Source organism: Symphalangus syndactylus, chromosome 4 (assembly GCF_028878055.3).
Source record: "Symphalangus syndactylus isolate Jambi chromosome 4, NHGRI_mSymSyn1-v2.1_pri, whole genome shotgun sequence".
NCBI classification, from domain to species: Eukaryota; Metazoa; Chordata; class Mammalia; order Primates; family Hylobatidae; genus Symphalangus; species Symphalangus syndactylus.
In genome coordinates, this window is record NC_072426.2 from 69,174,450 (window position 1) to 69,193,021 (window position 18,572).

General features: G+C 37.2%; 1 protein-coding gene across 8 annotated transcripts in view; it reads right to left on the bottom strand.

Moving 5' to 3' along the window:
• MPP7 (MAGUK p55 scaffold protein 7) overlaps positions 1-18,572 on the bottom strand; it is a 256,591-nt gene that overhangs the window by 90,474 nt on the left and 147,545 nt on the right. For all 8 annotated transcript variants that reach the window (XM_055275011.2, XM_055275006.2, XM_055275012.2 and 5 more), the window contains 2 exons: positions 9,941-10,018; positions 7,116-7,196 (listed from right to left, as the gene is read on the bottom strand). In XM_055275011.2, the coding sequence (XP_055130986.1) occupies positions 7,116-7,196; positions 9,941-10,018 (159 nt within the window). The remainder of the gene's footprint in view (positions 1-7,115; positions 7,197-9,940; positions 10,019-18,572) is intronic.

An 18,572-nucleotide genomic window follows, 5' to 3' on the forward strand; every position in this document is an offset into this window, starting at 1 on the left:
CTTAGTTTCAAAAAGAAAAAAAAAAAAGAAAAATAGAATTGATAATAATGAGCCAGTTCTTTTGAGAGATTAGATAATTAGTCATTTCTGGTATGCAGAGCAAGAAACTAGAGAAAAAATATGTATATTAATAGCACTGAGAAATGGGACAGAACTTTGGATACAAATCAACAGGATAAATTGAACACCATTCCAATACGCTTGAAATCTTAACAAAATGTTAAGTTTCCTAGGAAAAAATAAATAATGAAGTAATTCTGGAAGAGCTTGAAAGCTGGATTAAATCAATAACTACAGAAGAAATTAAAAGCACTATCTAAAAACTTTCCCCAGAGATGGCATTGGAACCAAATGAAGGGTTGTATTAAAGTTTTCTGTGGTATTTACAGAATTCCATCACATAGTAAAATGTAACATTTCTTTTTCAAAGGTCTCACAACCCAAATGCAAAACCTAACCAGAAAGTATAAAAGATGACAGAACAACTTTGGTCTCAGGATGATTTTTTTTAAATACCAAAGTAAAATACGACAAAATTAAACATAAAAATCTTCTTTTATCACAAAGAAGGTTTAATCCCAAGAATTTAACGTTTTATCATATAAATATCTGCAGTTATTTATGCTAACAACTAAAAAAGTTTCTATGATCACTTTGATAAGTACCATAAAGGCACTTGACAAAATTTAACATAATTCTGATTTTTTTTAAATGAGACAACAAAATCTTGTAAAATATTCTATCAGAAACCAGCCACAAACATCATGCTTATTAATAATAGGAAGCACAGAAGTATCCCCATAAAAGTACAGAAAAACAAAAGCATATCCTATTTTTACTGTAAGTTTTGAGCATTTTTTCCTGCAAGTCATATGAAGGCAATAAGGTAAGGGGGGAAATTATCTATAATTACTAAAAAGGACAAGATTTTTAAAAAATCTTGTCAATAACATTGAAAATTAAATGAGATACTTCGGTAAGGTGGTATAAAATAAGTATTATGGAAATTAACATGTTTACTGTATAGAAATAACATACTTGTTAGAAAATAATAAATAGTATACCATGGGGGGGAATTAATTTATACATATGTGTATATGTGTGTATACATATAAATATATGCATGCCTGCACACACGCGTACACATCAGGCCTGGGAATAGACTTAGCAGGAAATATTCCAGGGTTATATAAGGAACAATTTGATCTAAATAAATAAATTGCCATGTTCTTTGGAAAATGTAATTGCATCCCAATGGTTTTTTTTTAATGACATAAAAGAGAATTCCAAATTTCTTCTGGGCAAATACATTTGCAAGAATAATGATAGGAATTTGGCCTTAGAAGGTATCATGCTACAATTACTAAAACAATAAGATAACCAAATTAACAGTAATCAAACCAAGAGTTCAAAACAGATTCAGAGATATAATAAAGATAAATCAAACTGTGAGAAAATTACCATCCACTTGAATAAAAAAAACCTAGAACCACATCTTATACCATACACCAGATTTTCAAACAGATTAATAATTTCAAACTTCAAAAAAATGCATTTTTAAAAAGCCAAAAGAAAATAGGAAAGACAATTTTCGTAAACTCGTCGTGAAGAATACAAGTCCTTTCTAAGCTAACTCAGTGCCCAGAAGTCATAAAGAAAAAGAATGCCAAATTCTGCTACATAAAAGTACATATTTCTACCCAGTCTTAGAAAATGCATGTAAGAGTAAAGAAAAATAACTAAGGAGAAATCTATAATAATGATTTTATATTCTTATATCACTCACAAGTCATTAGGAAAAACACAAAATTTTTACTAACCATAATTTAATCACACAGTACTCACTGAAAGCTTGTTATATGTCTGCAATTTTTATTCCCTGTTCTCATGTGGCTTATATTCTAGTGGTGCTCAACTAGCAAAGCTAAAAAAGAATGTCTCACGCCTGTAATCCCAGCACTTTGGGAGGACTAGATGAGTGGATCACTTGAGGTCAGGAGTTCAAGACCAGCCTGGCCAACACGTCAAAACCTCGACTGTACAAAAAAATACAAAAATTAGCCAGGTGTGGTGGCACGCACCTGTAGTCCCAGCTAGTTAGGAGACTGAGGCAGGAGAATCGCTTAAACTTGGGAGGTGGAGGTTACAGTAAGCTGAGATTGTGCCACTGCACGCCAACCTGGGTGACAGAGTGAGACTCTGTCTCAAAAAAAAAGAAAGAATATTAGTTGAAAAGAGCTTATGCAATTAATTGCATATAAATTGCAACCGCATAGGGAAACAGGCCTTCTCATGCACTATACTGCAGGTGCTCGAGAAGGTCTGTCTTAACAACAAGCTGGAAACAATGATCAAAACTACAATGTACAAACATTATATATGCCCCAATAATTTACTGTCCTAATTAAAGTATATTTTGACAAAATATTCCATAAAACCCTCTAATATACAAAAGATATGCATCATAGTGTTATTTAAATAGCAGAAAAGCAGAAATAACAAACGTTCATCTGTAACTTAAAATAGGTAATTTTGTTGACACAAAGAGAAGGCTACAAAATGCCAAAAATATTAAAAGCAAAAAAAAAATCACAGTAAGTAGTGCATTCTATGATCCCACAGAATATACTGGGAAAAAAACATTTAATATTTATATATACAGCAAGGGTTGAAAGGTAATGCAGCCAGCCAAGAGCAGTTATCTCTAGAGGTGTATGAACATGCAATTCACAGAATAAATAAAAACATATAAGCATAGGAAAAGATATGCACCCGCACTAACAAAGCAATGACAATAGGGGCTTCTACTTTCTTTAAAATTTGAATGAAAAATACAATTATGTATTATCAAAAAAGATTATTTCTGTTTCCTTTTAAGTCTTTATCAAGTCACTTTGCAAAAAGTAAAAGTGAACATAATAAATTATCACATCTTATTAAAGACAGATATCATAAATCATGTATATTAATAAATGATTCCTTCTAATCTCACTTATGGATTTTAAAATATTCTTTCCTTTATGGATGCATGTTTGTGTCTGTATGTGTGTATTCCTGTCTTTGTGGATCAAATGCTTTTCTATTCCATGATAACATAACTTGCAAATTTTCTTCTAATACATATTTTTTCAATTAAAAATATTCTTATGGTTCAACTTTTTACACTTACATTTTTAATCTATTTGGAGTTCACTCTAGTGGCGACTTTTCTTATTTTTTCCCAAACTATTTGTTATTCCAAGACCACGTATTAAAATTGTCCTTCAAGCTGCCCATCCCCCGTGCTTCCTTCCACCCATGCCACACTCTTTCATTAGGACCTCAATCGTGTGCTCTGTGTGTGTGTGTGTGTGTGTGTGTCTGTGTGAGACTGAGTTTCACTCTTTCACCCAGGCTAGGGTGAAGTGGCGTGATCTTGGCTCACTGCAACCTCCATCTCCTAGGTTCAAGTGATTCTCCTGCCTCAGCCTCCCAAGTAGCTGGGATTACAGGCACCTGCCACCGCCACCATGCCCAGGATTTTTGTATCTTTAGTAGAGATGGGGTTTCATCATGTTGGCCGGGCTGGTCTCGAACTCCTGACCTCTGGTGATCAGCCCACCTCGGCCTCCCAAAGTGCTAGTGTTCTACATGAATTATTCCTATAGGCTCCCACTGGCCTTCCTCCATTCAGTATTGCATTTCTCCCATTCTACACCACCCAATGCCTCAAAAGCTTGGTCTGTAGACTACATATGGAGTGACATGTCACTTCCTGCTTCACATCCTTTCAGTGGCTCTCCACTTTTTAATAAGCTCACAATTTCAGGTGTTGCCATATAATTTATCACCCAAATAGGGAAACAATTGAAAGTGGGAGAAAGGCTATTACTAATAATGCTGGAACAGCAGGCATGAAGCTGACTATCCTGGGCAAACCCTACTCAAAAGATCGACTCCCCAGCTCCAAACTCTCACCCCTTCTTCCTTCACAAGCCACTGTTCGCCCGTTCTGAGGCTGCTTTTGCATTTTTACATCTTCAAACTTAAAGTTTTCCTCTATGGGACTTTACATGCTCTTCCCTGTACCTAAATCATTTCTTTTTCACATCCCACCCCAACCCATCTCCCACTCCTTTGTCCCCTTGCTGATTCCCTCAAACTGCACCATAAGGTCTCAACTTATATGCCACTTCCTCTGTAAAGTTTTCTTCAATATCCTCCCCCTGCCCAAGTTTGAGTTTAGCGCCATTCCTATGTATTCCATATCATTTCCATACGCTCCCCCTTTTAAATACAGTATTTCTCCTATCACCTTCACTAGTGTACATATATCCTCTATAATCTGCATCCATAGGGCCTGGCACACACTAGGCATTAGAAGAAAAAAAATCTAAGAATAAATGAATGAATGAAGATCCATTGCTGGTGACATTTATAAACTGCCAAATAAAGTTATAAAAATTTTCAGAAAGAATTGGCAGATGTGTGGAATATGTGTATTATCTTCCCAGAGTAGGTGCATATTTGGTTGTGTGTGTGCGTGTGTGTATCTGTGTGTGTGTGTTTTTTTTTTTTTTTTGAGACAGTGTCTCACACTGTCACCCAGGCTGGAGTGCAATGGCACGATCCTGGCTCACTGCAACCTCCACCTCCTGGGTTCACACAATTCTCCTGCCTCAGCCTCCCGAGTAGGTGGGATTACAGGTGCACACCACCACACCTGGCTAATTTTTTGTATTTTTAGTAGAGACGGGGTTTCACTATGTTGGCCAGGCTGGTCTCAAACTTCTGACCTCGTGATGTGCCCGCCTCAGCCTCCCAAAGTGCTGGGATTATAGGCTTGAGCCACCGCGCCTGGCTGTATCTGTGTCTTTTTAAAGTTCTATTACTTTGAAGATATACTTCAACTTCCTTTTCAGTCCAATGAATTAAGTATTTAAAATGAAATAGCAAATCTTTAAAAAGTAAATAACTTCCCTAATCCACTAGAAATTAAATATTCAAATTAACACACTAGAGTTACATTTTTCATATTTTAACTGTCAATTCAACTAACAACCTACATACCTTGCTTCTGTTTAAAAGGAAAACAAACCAAAAAAGGATTTTAGTTTACTCCCAGGACAAAAATAGATTAACTGATTATATCCTGAAATAGTCTAAAATTTATTTGGGGGCTTACCTTGTTAAAGTAATATGGAAACGAGGCCAAAGTGATGGTAGATAACAAGAATGACTTCAAGAAAAGCAATATTAAATGTTAGATCAAAAAAGGAAAGAAGATATTTTCTTCCCAAGACTAGCTAACTACAAACTGACACTGCCAAACAAAACATCATGTATCCTGGAATATTACCTATTTTCTACACATACGAATATATGTCTTTCATGCTAACTTTACACCATTCTTTAGTCACACTGCTAGGTAAAATGAAAAATAACCAAATTATCCACCTAAAATATTTTCCACATAATAACATTTAACTAATTATTATAAAATTTTATCAAATGGCCCTTCTTAATAACGTCTAAAGTCATACCTCCCTCTTGAGCCAAATACCAGTTCTCATCCAGTATAATATTGCATAATTAGCTATTCCATTTGAAACACTCTTGAACCAAATACCATAATCGGGGATTTTTTTTTTTGTCTGAAACATGCTGCTTTCATTTCTAATACCCTCGAACCAAAACAACAATCTCAAAAAGGAGTTTAACAAGATACTCATAGCTAACCTCACCCTCCCCTGGGTGATACTAACTTCTGAGGTGCAGTCTAAGACCTAATGAAGAAACCTTCAGAACGTTCTGTGGCTAAAAATCTCCTTAACGTTTTTACACACTTTGTATTTAACATCAAGGAACTTTTCTGCTCTAATCTCATCCTTGTTCTTTTAGAACAAAAATTTAATAAACTTCCTAAACCACTACAAATCAATTACCCTCACATCATTAATCACAGCCTGTTTAGCTTTTACAGCAATACTTTCATGTACTTACATTTACTTATAGGGATTAGGGTTTATAGTCCACGCATTTTTTTTGTTTTTTGTTTGTTTGTTTGTTTTTTGAGACAGAGTCTCGCTCTGTCACCCAGGCTGGAGTGCACTGGCACGATCTCAGCTCACTGCAAGCTCCGCCTCCCGGGTTCACGCCATTCTCCTGCCTCAGCCTCCCGAGTAGCTGGGACTACAGGTGCCCGCCACATGTTTTTAACCTCATCTTTTATTTAATACCATCTCTCTTTGTATAAAAATAAATTTGAAACCAAGTTTTAAATTCCAAAAGCTATTTCTCAAAAAAAGTAAAAACTAGTTCTTGTATCTAGGAAGAAATTTTCATTCAGCACTCCACATATGCTCACCAGTAATCATCACAAGCTAAATGATCATTCTAATTACGTAATTATGTAACCCATATGTAATTCTGACTCACAGAACAATATCTGACACATAATTGCCCCAGTGTCAAGTCCAAAATGCATACAGTGCAGGATTTAGTGCAGTAATGACCTCAGAATAATGCAGGAAAATTCTGAAATGCCTGCTGTAAACTGATCACATTTGGAGGAAAAAGAAGTGATAAACTTCGGAGGCAATGGAAAGGGAGAATTGAAATCTGTCTGCCAATATTTTACGGGTATTTTACACTGGAAAAGTGCTCTTGTCTGTAAAATGGAATGACATTTTGAAACGTAAACTAGTAAAGGGACAGGAAATGGGGAGGTGAAAGGGGAAAGAAAGAGGAATGCTGAAATGACCCTACAGAAAAATAGGTATACTTGTCAAACACATTGGAATCCCATTAACTACCCAAGTAAAATGGACCTAAACAAAATTACTAGTAGGTTCTGTATAGTGTACTCTTAACTTTATTTAAAACAAAAATGACCTTGAAGCTGCATTTGTCAGAACTTAAATTCTGAGCTTCCCAGTAAGAGTATTTTGCAGTTTCTCATCACATTATAATCAAAAGCTCACCTCTTTCTCATTCCTAGGATTTAGGCTATTAAAATACTGTGCCCTATTCGAAATACATTTACTTGAGAATTGATGCTCAAAACAAAATTCATGTGAAGGCTCAGAAAGTGGCCCTGTTTGAAGGTATTTATTGCCGGCGTAACATGTCCTCACCTTCACATTGGGTTTTGACAGTAGTTTCAACAGCTCTCTGATCTCACTGTTTAATGGCTTGTTCTGAAGCTCTTCGGCCAGCTGCAAGGGAGATTACATTGACGTAAAGAACATTTAGTAAGAGCATTGTGGGATTGGGTGTGTGACAACTGAGAATCTGACTTGCTCAGGGCTATTACTTTCCAATGTTTAAGAAGAGGTCGGCATAAAAGAAAACAGATCATCAATCATTGCTCTTCTTTTTAGACCTTCGGTAGTCCAGATCCGAGCCCAGGCTCTCGGCTGAGGACAAATCAAGTAATCGTATCAGCCAGATCACCTTCTGATTTATTGCAAGGAGGGCAAACCCCAGCACTTCGTCCATGTGAATGGTCTTTTGCACCTAGACAAAGGACCACTTGTAAGAAGAACTGGATAAAGCTTTGACACTGTAACCTCCCCCAACCCTCACAAAAACAGAGCTTCTGAATGAGGTGGTGAAATCCACAGGGTTTCCAAAAACCCATGGGGATTCCAAAAACCCACAGTAGCTGTGCTGTTTAGAGCTAGGGTAAAAATAATTAGAATGCCCCTAATAGAGCAAATGGCCTGAAACTTTTATTATGTTTACCTATACAGATGAAGAAATCTGTTAAATACCAACCAATCATAGTACCAATTGTAAAATGAGCTATAATGGGTTGACAGCTACCCTGGTACCAAAAATGCTGACTGTACTCTACTATAATAACCAAGAATTCCCATTTGGGTTCTACATAAAGAAAGTGTTACAACTTCAAACCTGCCCCATATCTTCCATGAAAAGATATTCCCGTATCTTCCATTAAGAGATATTCCTACCAAAATTCCAATTCAATGTTAGGCTATAGGAAAGATCTCATAATTTTCTTAAAAAAACCAAGACTCAAACAGGAAAAAAGATTAGAATTATGAAATACGTGGTATACGTATAGATGCATTTTTATTTAAAAACTCGTCTTAAAACCTTGCATGAAATTTCCATTTGCCCCTACTTTTTCTAACAAGCTAAAAATAATTGCTCTTGGCCGGGCGCGGTGGCTCACGCTTGTAATCCCAGCACTTTGGGAGGCCGAGGCGGGCGGATCACGAGGTCAGGAGATCGAGACCATGGTGAAACCCCGTCTCTACTAAAAATACAAAAAATTAGCCGGGCGTGGCGGCGGGCGCCTGTAGTCCCAGCTACTCGGAGAGGCTGAGGCAGGAGAATGGCGTGAACCCGGGAGGCGGAGCTTGCAGTGAGCTGAGATCGTGCCACTGCACTCCAGCCTGGGCGACAGAGCGAGACTCTGTCTCAAAAAAAAAAAAATAAATAAAATAATTGCTCTTATCTCTGGAAAAGGACTTTTCTCTAAAAGAAGGGCATAATATAAATTGTACACAAAAAATAAAATCATAGAAAATTATACAGTCATTAATTACCTTCCAAACACTGCTTTTACTTTTTTGAGGTAATATTTCTACAGCATTTTTAACTTACAAAAAGACATAAAGGTCATTTGCACACTTTAGTCACTTAAAACATAATATATTTTAACATTTAAATATACTGCTCTGACAAATTATAAGATACTATGGTTTATCATATTTATATAGCAGTCTCTAACTTTTTATAAAGGAATATTGTTGCAATATGATTGGGCCACAACAACATTGGTTTATAAACAAATGTTTCCCAAAACTCTGAATAGTAAATGTTTTAAAACTGATTTTTTTTAAGGCTTTCCTGGGTGGCAACTGTGCCTTACTTGAGCAACTGTATCTACATCTTTATTCGCCTTCATTTAAAAAGTTTTGCTTCAATAACGCAGAAGCAAACTTCCTCATTAAATATATACTGAAACTTGTAATCTTCGTAGATAAAAACAGAAAGAAAAATGGGAACTAAACAAATAGCACGCAAGTTGCATATTTATTACATATGTGTATTTTCTAAATTAGAATGCAAAGTAGTTCAAATAAAATCAACTTCTCAAGATGGCCAATTATTTAATTATATTATGGCCTGGATATTTTACCACACTGAATTATAGCTTGTCTTATCAAGAATAAAGGAAAAAAATATTAAAAGCAACAAATAAGCTACGGGTTATCACTAAAACCAGCCTTCGCACTAAACATATTTCTCTTCCAGCTTCATGTCCTTTATAGTTTATCCAGGTGTGTTCTCAATTCATCCGAGTCCGAAAGTTAACAGTAAGAATCAGCAAGTTAGTTCCCTTCCCCCACGTTTAAAATAAAATTATAGCTACAGGAAATTAACTACTCCATCAATGCCAACTGCTTCTAAAATTTATTTTTTGGTTATGAAGGTAATTTGGAAAAGTCTAATATCCATAAATCATTACTATGTTTTATAATCCATTATAAAAACAATCCTGTCTTTTTATGTATTTCATATGCCTCGTTCGTATCCTAGTATCTGTCATTTTTTAGTACTGTCAGCAATAGAGCTATCTCATTTGTCTTTATTTCTCCAAAGCATTCCTCTTGTCTGTGACTTTCTCAGAACACCAACAGCTGACAGCTTCTCTCTCTCCATGAGTTTAAAGCCTAAAATGTCTATTACGTAGTTACGAAAGCAGAGCAAGAGAGTAGCTACATGCAAAATTTTTAGAACAGAAAAGTGAATGAAAATCAACATAATATTAACACAAGCTCAGTGATGACAGGACTTTTGGAAACATTTGTAACCTCTTCTGCTTTTCACTCATAGGATCACACGCATCTGTCTGCACTAGGACAGGTTCTGCCTGGGCTAGGTCTGCAGCAGACACGTCCCGGGGAGCTCGGAGAGTCACACTTACATCATCGGCCAAGGCTGCCGCACCATGGAGAATGGGCACCGGACTCTGCTTCTCATAGTAGTGTAGTTTTTCATGAATCTGGAAGAAAATTAAATGCATATAAGTTCACCTGCTAGCAAACAATCTCAGATAGCTGCGCATTTTTATACTTGAAAAGAGAATCTGAATCCTTGAATATCCTAAAGTTATATGTTTATGACATATTACACACACGTAACATGTTTGTACACGCTAATATAAACCCATAGGTCACATGTATGTGTGCCTAATTCATCTATTACTATGGCCCAGTGATTACGACATGGAGTCAGATGGAAAAAACAGTCTTAATCAAACAGAACCCACTTGAAAACTAAGCCTTTGTCTTTTCCCTCAATAAACATGTAAGTTTTGTGATGTCTATTATATCTAAAATCTATTGCTGCAATATTTCAAGTATCAGTCGCAGTTTATATTCCTGCTCAAAATGTAATATGATTAAAGCAAAGCAATAAACTGCCAGCCACATTTTGGCAGGTTGGTATGGAATCACTGTCAAGAGGGAAGAAGCTGGCACTATTTGTGCCTGGGCACCACATCCAGGAACATCTGCCCAAGCACACTGTTCCTTTTATTATACTTATTCATTCATTTTTTTGAAATTGCCAACTTTCCCCCTCAACTTCAAATTTCTAAGAAACGAAGGGATTTTTCATAACTAGTGGCATTTCTTATAATTATTTAGCATAAATGAGATCATTTTTCATATTGTAAAATAATTATAATAATAAATTTTAAAAAATTTAGCCCTTCCTTTCCCATTATTGTGACCCAAGAAGCACAAAGGCAAGAATCTACATAAATCCCATGTAAGACAAACTGAGTTCCTTAAAAAATCTAGCAGAAAGTTCAGAAACAAAAGACGTGTTGACAAACACATAACTGTCAGCACTTAAGTTTCATCTATTTCAGCTCTTGTATAGGTGTCCCTTCACACTTTATACTTGAAAACCCACTTTAGTCTCTTTTTATTTATAGTTGAAGAAGAATGTCCCCCACCATATACAAAAAACAGTTGCACCTCACAATTTCCTGTCTTTAATAGGTAACAAGTAATACACTCTTTAATTATACTCAAAGCTAACCAAACTCCATTGTAAAAGTCTGGAAGATAAATTTTATTCTGATTAGCCAGATGCTATTGCTAAGAGAGGATTCTATTACCTTTTTGGCAACCCGGTACACAAGGTAAAGCTTCAGGGAAAGAATTTTGACACTTATGATATTACCAGAATGATCAGAGCCACATTTTTACTTAATATCTTAGAAATTTTAAAGATGTATCATAACAAGGTAATAAACAAACTCTAATGACTGCAAGCTATAAAAAGAGATTTGATTTGAGAAACTATGAACGTATACTTTAAAACAAAAACCAATCATACTGAGCTAAATTTGCTTTGTTTAAATAATTATCGAGAATTAAGACATCTCAACATATACTATCACAGAATACTTAACTTACTCTATCACAAAACTCATCTAACCTGACTGCAGTTACTTGTTTAAATGTCTGCTTCAATGCTATAATAAACAGAGAGACTTACTAAGAACTTACCATGTGCCTGTACTACCCACCTAATAGGTCAGTAATACTAGTAACATAGTCTTTAATGAGTTTAAAATTTTAATTCCTCAATTCTCACAAGAAAATAAAGAGGTAGACAGCAGGACCATCTCCTTTTACAGATAAATAGGAGTTAAACAAGTTGCTATGTTCTTGCAGACAGTAAGAGGCAGAGCTGAGACTTCAAGCTCAAGCCATCTGGCTCAGTGTTGCAGTTCCTAATCACCCACATTTCCTCTCAGACTAACATCTCATCTGTGTTCTTCACTGCCATCCTTGGCTGCCTAATGAATATGGCCTGTTTGTAGAGCATAGAAAGGAAGGCTGGAAAGATATATAGAATCGCAGTGATTGTTTCCACTGACTAGAGGATCGTCGGTGGTTCCTCTCCATCCCTTATATTTTCTTTCTCATTGGTGGTTCTTCTTCATCCCTTGTGTTTTCTTTCTGATGGCTTCCAATTTTCCCAGGTTAATTTCTACGAATACTCTAACTATAACATAAAATTATGTGCCTCAAGTAAACACATTATTTCTCCACTTCATTTGCTTCTTCTGAGCATCTTTTACAAATAGTCAGTTTCTCTTCCATCATCTTCTCTAGATCCTGACCCAATTGATAGAATATCCAACCCCTAGCCTGCCCACTCCTGGATTTTGTGCCATATCAAACATTTTTTAAATGTTCTAGAATTTCAAAGTGCTGGTAACCCTGTGTTGCATATGTATTTTACTTTACTGCATCATTTTAAAAATTAAGTTAGTAGGGGAGTAAAAATTTACTCTAAATAATTTTGAGCTGTTCACTGTTTCCAAAAAAATATTGACAGAAATTCTGCTTTTTATTACTGATAACCAAAAGGAAAAAAATGATTTTTAAATTCTAATAAACAGGCAACACATATAGACTTCACCCCAAGGCTATCCAACAGAACTGCCTGCGATGGTGAAAATGTTTTATAGCCATTTGTCCAATATGGTTAGCCACTGGCCACAAGTGGCTTCTGAGCACTTGAGCTGTGGCTTGACTTGAGGAACTGAATTTTTCATTTTATTTAATTTTATTTACTTTACATTTAAATACCCACATGGTGCCAGTAGCTTTCTTCTTGGAGAACATGACATAACTTTATGCACTCTATAATTTCTCTTTATATCGCAGAAAAATTTACTCTGATACAGGGTGACAAATTTCCCTAAGTGGAAACATTTTGGGATCTAGTAGACAAATATATAACCAAAGATGTGACTTCATCATCAATGAGCAATCTAGCATCTATTATTAAGTATCAGGTGTAGCCAAACCTGCAAAACCTCATTTATTTTAACTAAACATTATTCTTTACAGATTCAATGACGTAATAAAAGTACACTTCAGACCGAGTGTGGTGGCTCATGCCTATAATCCCAGCACTTTGGGAGGCCAAGGCGGGCAGCTCACTTGAGGTCAGGAGTACGAGACCAGCCTGGCCAACATGGTGAAACCTCATCTCTACTAAAAATACGAAAATTAGCCGGCCATGATGGCGTATACCTATAGTCCCAGCTACTTGGGAGGCTGAGGGAGAAGAATGGCTTGAACCCGGAAGGCGGAGGTTGCAGTGAGCCGAGATTCACCACTGCACTCCAGCCTGGGCTACAGAGCGAGACTCCATCTCAAAAAAAAAAAAAAAAGTATACTTCATTTTTCTCCCCTGAGCAACTGGAAGAGGAGGAAGCACAGAAGGAGATGAGGGAGAAAAGGAGTTAGGAGTAAAGAAGTCTGGAGAAAAGGGGAAATCTGGTTAAATTAATTTTATATAAGTTATTCAAAAACAAGATCCTAAAAGTCAGGACATGCTAAAATATATTAAATGCACTATTAAGAAAAAGGGACATTTCAGAATCTATATACATTATGCTCTATGTATATGTCCATAACGGTTTTTTTTTTCTATAATTACATTTGTAATCAGAAAACGTCAGTAAAAATAAAAATCATTTTAATATGTAAGCAGTTCTCATAAGGAAGCCATAGTTACCTTCATTTATATACTTCCTAAAAATAAATGTTTAATTTTAGTGAGGAAATCTGTTTTACTTACACATACAGTAGAACTTTTAAAAATAAAGCTTCAATAATTAAACTCTGAATAAAGTACCCCCAATGCAGTCATGTGTTTTATACCTGTCAATGATGTACAGATTCCACCATAGTTATCTGAATTATATTACATTAGGTAAACTAAAGCTGTAATCCTTTTATTGGCTTCTATTATGAGTACAAAAAAGTACTGAAAATTACTGCCCAGTAGTTTGACTCTTCAGCATGTTAATTAATGGTACCGGATCTAGAATTAGCACATGCATGCATACACCTACCTACCTCTATATTTAAAATATTGGGGGTGGGAGAAGCTTCTGAGTACTAAAAAAAAATCCGTGGGACACAATCCTTTCAGAAATATGTATTTATTTCTGATGCATGACCTTGAAATATCACCGGCCACTTTGCTCACTTTACAATGTAGGACTTGGTGGATAAAACTCTCAAATCCTAAGCCATGGACCAACCAGTCCAGGGATGGTTACAAACTCTTAAAGCAGACTTTCTTTTGTTCCTACCTAATCCCAGGAAGAGCCAGACCAGCTTCTTTGTCATCTCCCTAGTAGTTTAAAGTTTTCTCATCTTCCCACTCACTAACAAAGTAGCCCTAGAAAAGTAGCTATTCTGTGTGTATATATCATAAAGCCCAAAGACTTGGAGGCTGTACCTTTGCTCAAGCTACACAGTCGGAAGTAAAAATGTAAACAAATAAAGCCTTTCCATAGGAATCGCTGGGAGCAACTGGTACTTTACCTTCAATTCTGACCAGGGTGTTTGCAACATCTCTACACAGATGCATAATTCTTATAAGGAACATGTCTTTAAAGTCTACAAAATACAAAGTACCAAAAACAGTTTTTAGGCTTAATTATTAAAAAGCAACAAACCATCAACACTTTCATTTTGGTTGAAAATGTAGTGATACTATTTGAAACCACTTCTCAGAACATTTTCTACAGATCAAATTCCCTTAGTTCCCAGAACAATTTCTAGAGAAAGTAGCCAGGGCATTAAACATTTCTTTGGAAAATCTGAGTTAGTTGAGGGGCGGGGGGGAGGGGGAAACTTGAGTTCTCCAATCCGGACATATATAATGTGTCCCATTTTGAAGCAACCCCAAATTTCTACATACATTTATTTTTCACTCCCCATATATTACAATTATCAGAGTTGCCATTCTTCAAAAATCTGTATTTCAGTAATTGTTGATGAAGTGGGAACTGTTAAATTTTTGATCAGATGGATGTTACTGCAGATGATGTCATGGAACGCAGGTTTCAACATACAAGTAGCAGTTAATTACCTTGTATACTTGTTTGCAGTTTATATTTTAACAAACATTAAAACTGTAATTACAGCTTAAAACTAGTTTTGTAACAAAAGATGGAATGAACCATCTTAAAACGTGGCGAGTCTGGGATCTATGGCTAGGAGTGCTCACGGGTGACTCTCATTTGATTCATGAACTCCTGAAAACTATATACAATTTGTTTGCATGCGTTTTCTAGGAAAATAATCCCAAATACAGATGGGTGATTGATGCTAAAGGACTTAAGACTTTATTCAGTAAATAAACAAACAGCCATTAAAGGCTAAGTGCAGTGGCTCACACCGGTAAGCCCAGTACTTTGTGAGGCCAAGGCAGGCAGATTGCTTGAACCCAGGAGTTCAACACCAGCCTGGGTAAGATGGTGAAACCCCAACTCTACAAAAAATACAGAAATTGGCCAGGCATGGTAGTGTACACCTGTAGTCCCAGCTACTCGGGAGGCTGAAGTGGGCAGACTGATTGATTCATTGAGCCCAGGAAGCGGAGGTTGCAGTGAGCTCAGATTGTGCCGCCGCACTCCAGCCTGGGCGACACAGCCAGACCCTGTCTCCAAAAAAAAAAAAAACAGAAAAAGGAAAAGAAAAAGCCATTAAAGAATAGGAGACCCTTGGGCCAATTTGTGCTTCACTCCATTTTCCTTGGACAGATTTGGGGAGGAAGGGGGGTAGCAGGTAAGACGACGAACAGAAAACCTGTTAGGAGGATATTGTTCTAGTGGTAATAAATTAAAAAAAAATAGTAATAAAAAAATTGGTCACTGCTCAGTGCAGATGACTTTGGGGTTCCTCAGGCTTCCCTTTCTTTGCAAACACAAGGGACTTAAGCAGTTCCATCTCCTCTTAGCAGCCACCACACTGCCTCTATGCCCAAATCTGTTGTGAAATCAGATGTACTCTTCTAGCTGTTGTTTTCCTTGCTGCCCCCAAGATAAACATGTAGGCCCATTGTATTTTAGAGATTTAACTGCTATCTCCATAGCGAAAAGGAAAAGGACTAAAAAAAAAATTTATAGTATTTTCACAGTTTTAAAAAATGAAGTATCAACAGAATTTACTGAGAGTCTTGAAGTCAAATACATGAGTTTAAATCCCAATTCCGCCCCTTACTTACCCTTAAGCAACTTATTTAACTTCCTATGCCTTAGTTTTCTCATATTTAAAACAGGATAATAATCGTACCTATTAACTAGGGTTACTGTGAGAATGAAAGTCACCATGAAAAGAGTTTCATGCAAGTCCTGGAAAATAGAAAACACCTAATAAATAGTATTTATTTCCAATTCCCCTGTTCGCTTCCACTGGTGTTCCTAGTAAGAGGAGATATTCGTCTCCCTTTGACTACACCATGTTGTATATACATATGATACAACCAAGACCTAAAGATCAACATCAAAGATTAATTGGTATCACCTATATTCAAGAAGAGAATTTCTGAGGTCACGCAACCAAATGCCATCTCTATTGACATTTCTTCAAAAACAGTCCAAGTAAAAAGAGAAGAGGACCTGAACAAAGGGCTAATGGAAGTCTGGATGGACACAGGAAAGGCAGACAGTAACTGTGACCACCAAAAACGGACACAGGAAAGGCAGACACTAACTGTGATCACCGCAAGTGGCAAACAATGGAAAGGGTGCAAGACCAAGCTGAGAATATCACAAGGAGATTTCCAGGAGGAATGAGGGGTGTGATGAAAAATCTAGATCTACATGTTCATTGACAAGTTCAAAAAGGATCTGTCCAGAAGGACCCACAGCTCTAGCTGCCCTGTTCCCAAAGAAGAAAGGTCTATCTTTGATGAGAAGACAGAATAAAATCCTCACACAAGAAAAAGTGTAACAGTGAGGTGGAAAGATTCTTGGAAAAAGAGTAATCGGCCAGGCGTGGTGGATCACACCTGTAATCCCAGCACTTTGGGAGGCTGAGGCAGGAGGATCACCTGAGGTCAGGAGTTCGAGACCAGCCTGGTCAACATGGTAAAACCCTGTCTCTACCAAAAATACTAAAATTAGCCAGTTGGGGTGCAGCATGCCTGTAATCCCAGCTACTCGGGAGGCTGAGACAGGAGAATCGCTTGAACCCGGGAGGCAGAGGTTGCAGTGAGCTGAGGTCACACCATTGCACTTCAGCCTGGGCAACAGAGCGAGATGGAAAGGAAAGGAAAGGAACAGAACGGGAAGGGGAAGGGGAAGGGGAAGGGAAAAGGAAAAGGAAAAGAGTAACCATCAGAATCACTTCAAAGACCATACAGGGCTAGCTATCACTGTTGTCAGCTCTCATCTGCCTATCATTTGGGAATCCAAAGCCCCTCTGCCCACAAGCCCAAATTCTGTTGAAATTAATAAGGAAGCTCACATAATTTTGAGATGAGTTAGGATCTGGTTAGGCAATGTGGAGTGTATTCCAATGTGACTGTATGGAAAATGACTATTGGACAGGAATCAGACTTTATTCACAATGGAAATACCCAGCAACCATAAATTGGTTGTCACTTCCTTATTTAAGCCCTTTGGTGGCTTGCCATTGCTCTTGAGATGAAGGGCATGCCTGCCAATGCACTTGAAACTCAAGCCTGCTCTGGGGCTCTGCATGCCCTGGACCCTGCAGACTTCCATCTCAAGCCACTCTCCATCAGGTTCCACCCACAGGGACCTTATGTTAGATCCTCAAGCACCCAGAGTCTTTCCTACCTCAAGGCAACCTCTCTGCCTGCAATGTTCCTGAGTGTTGGGGGTACCCACATTCATCTTTGAGTCTTAGCTAAAATGTCACTTACACACAGTTTTTCCCAACAGTCTTACCCAACCAAAACCAGTTCTCCTTCATTATTAGGTCTGATGGCTTCCTATTCTTTTTGTTCACTATCCTTATCAGACTTTGTATTTATAGATTTATTGTATTTATCTGTTTACACCCCCACCGGTAATGAAATTCACAGATCAGGGACAATGTCCCTAGAGTTCACCACCAGATCCCTTGCTCATAGCCCAACACCTCACATAAAATAGAAGCCCAACACCTCACATAAAATAGATGTTAAAACGTTATTATTAGTTAGTGATAAGTAGATATATAAATCCTCTAATCCTGCACAGTTAGTAACACCCTGGGATCACAGTGGAAGACGATGATAAATGCAATGATTTTCTTCTTGCCCCAAAACTGATGACTAGTCCTCAAACCTGAGGAAAAAGAAGTGTTAAGTCCCATGTTCTAAGAAAAACTCCCAACAGTTGAAACATACACTTCTCTAGAGCCAAAGAGATGGGTGAAATGTAACCGTCAACTATCTTCTATCTGCCACTTCCCAGAATGTGTGTGTGTGAAATTTATATATGAAATATAAATTTCATATATATATATATACACATACATATGACTACAGAATGGAAATTGTCTTATGGAAATAGGAAAAGAAAGGACAGCGGTGGGGGTCCACAGCCTAGTGAAGAGTAGAATAATGGAGATAAGTCTCCAAGACAATCCCTCATAGAGACCGGGGGTACAGAGAAGACGACAGAGGACACACTCTAGCTCCTATGCGGGCAGCAGACTAGCTGATTTCCCTTTTGTGTTTCTCTAATCAAAGTGACAAGGGAAATGAGGCAGGAT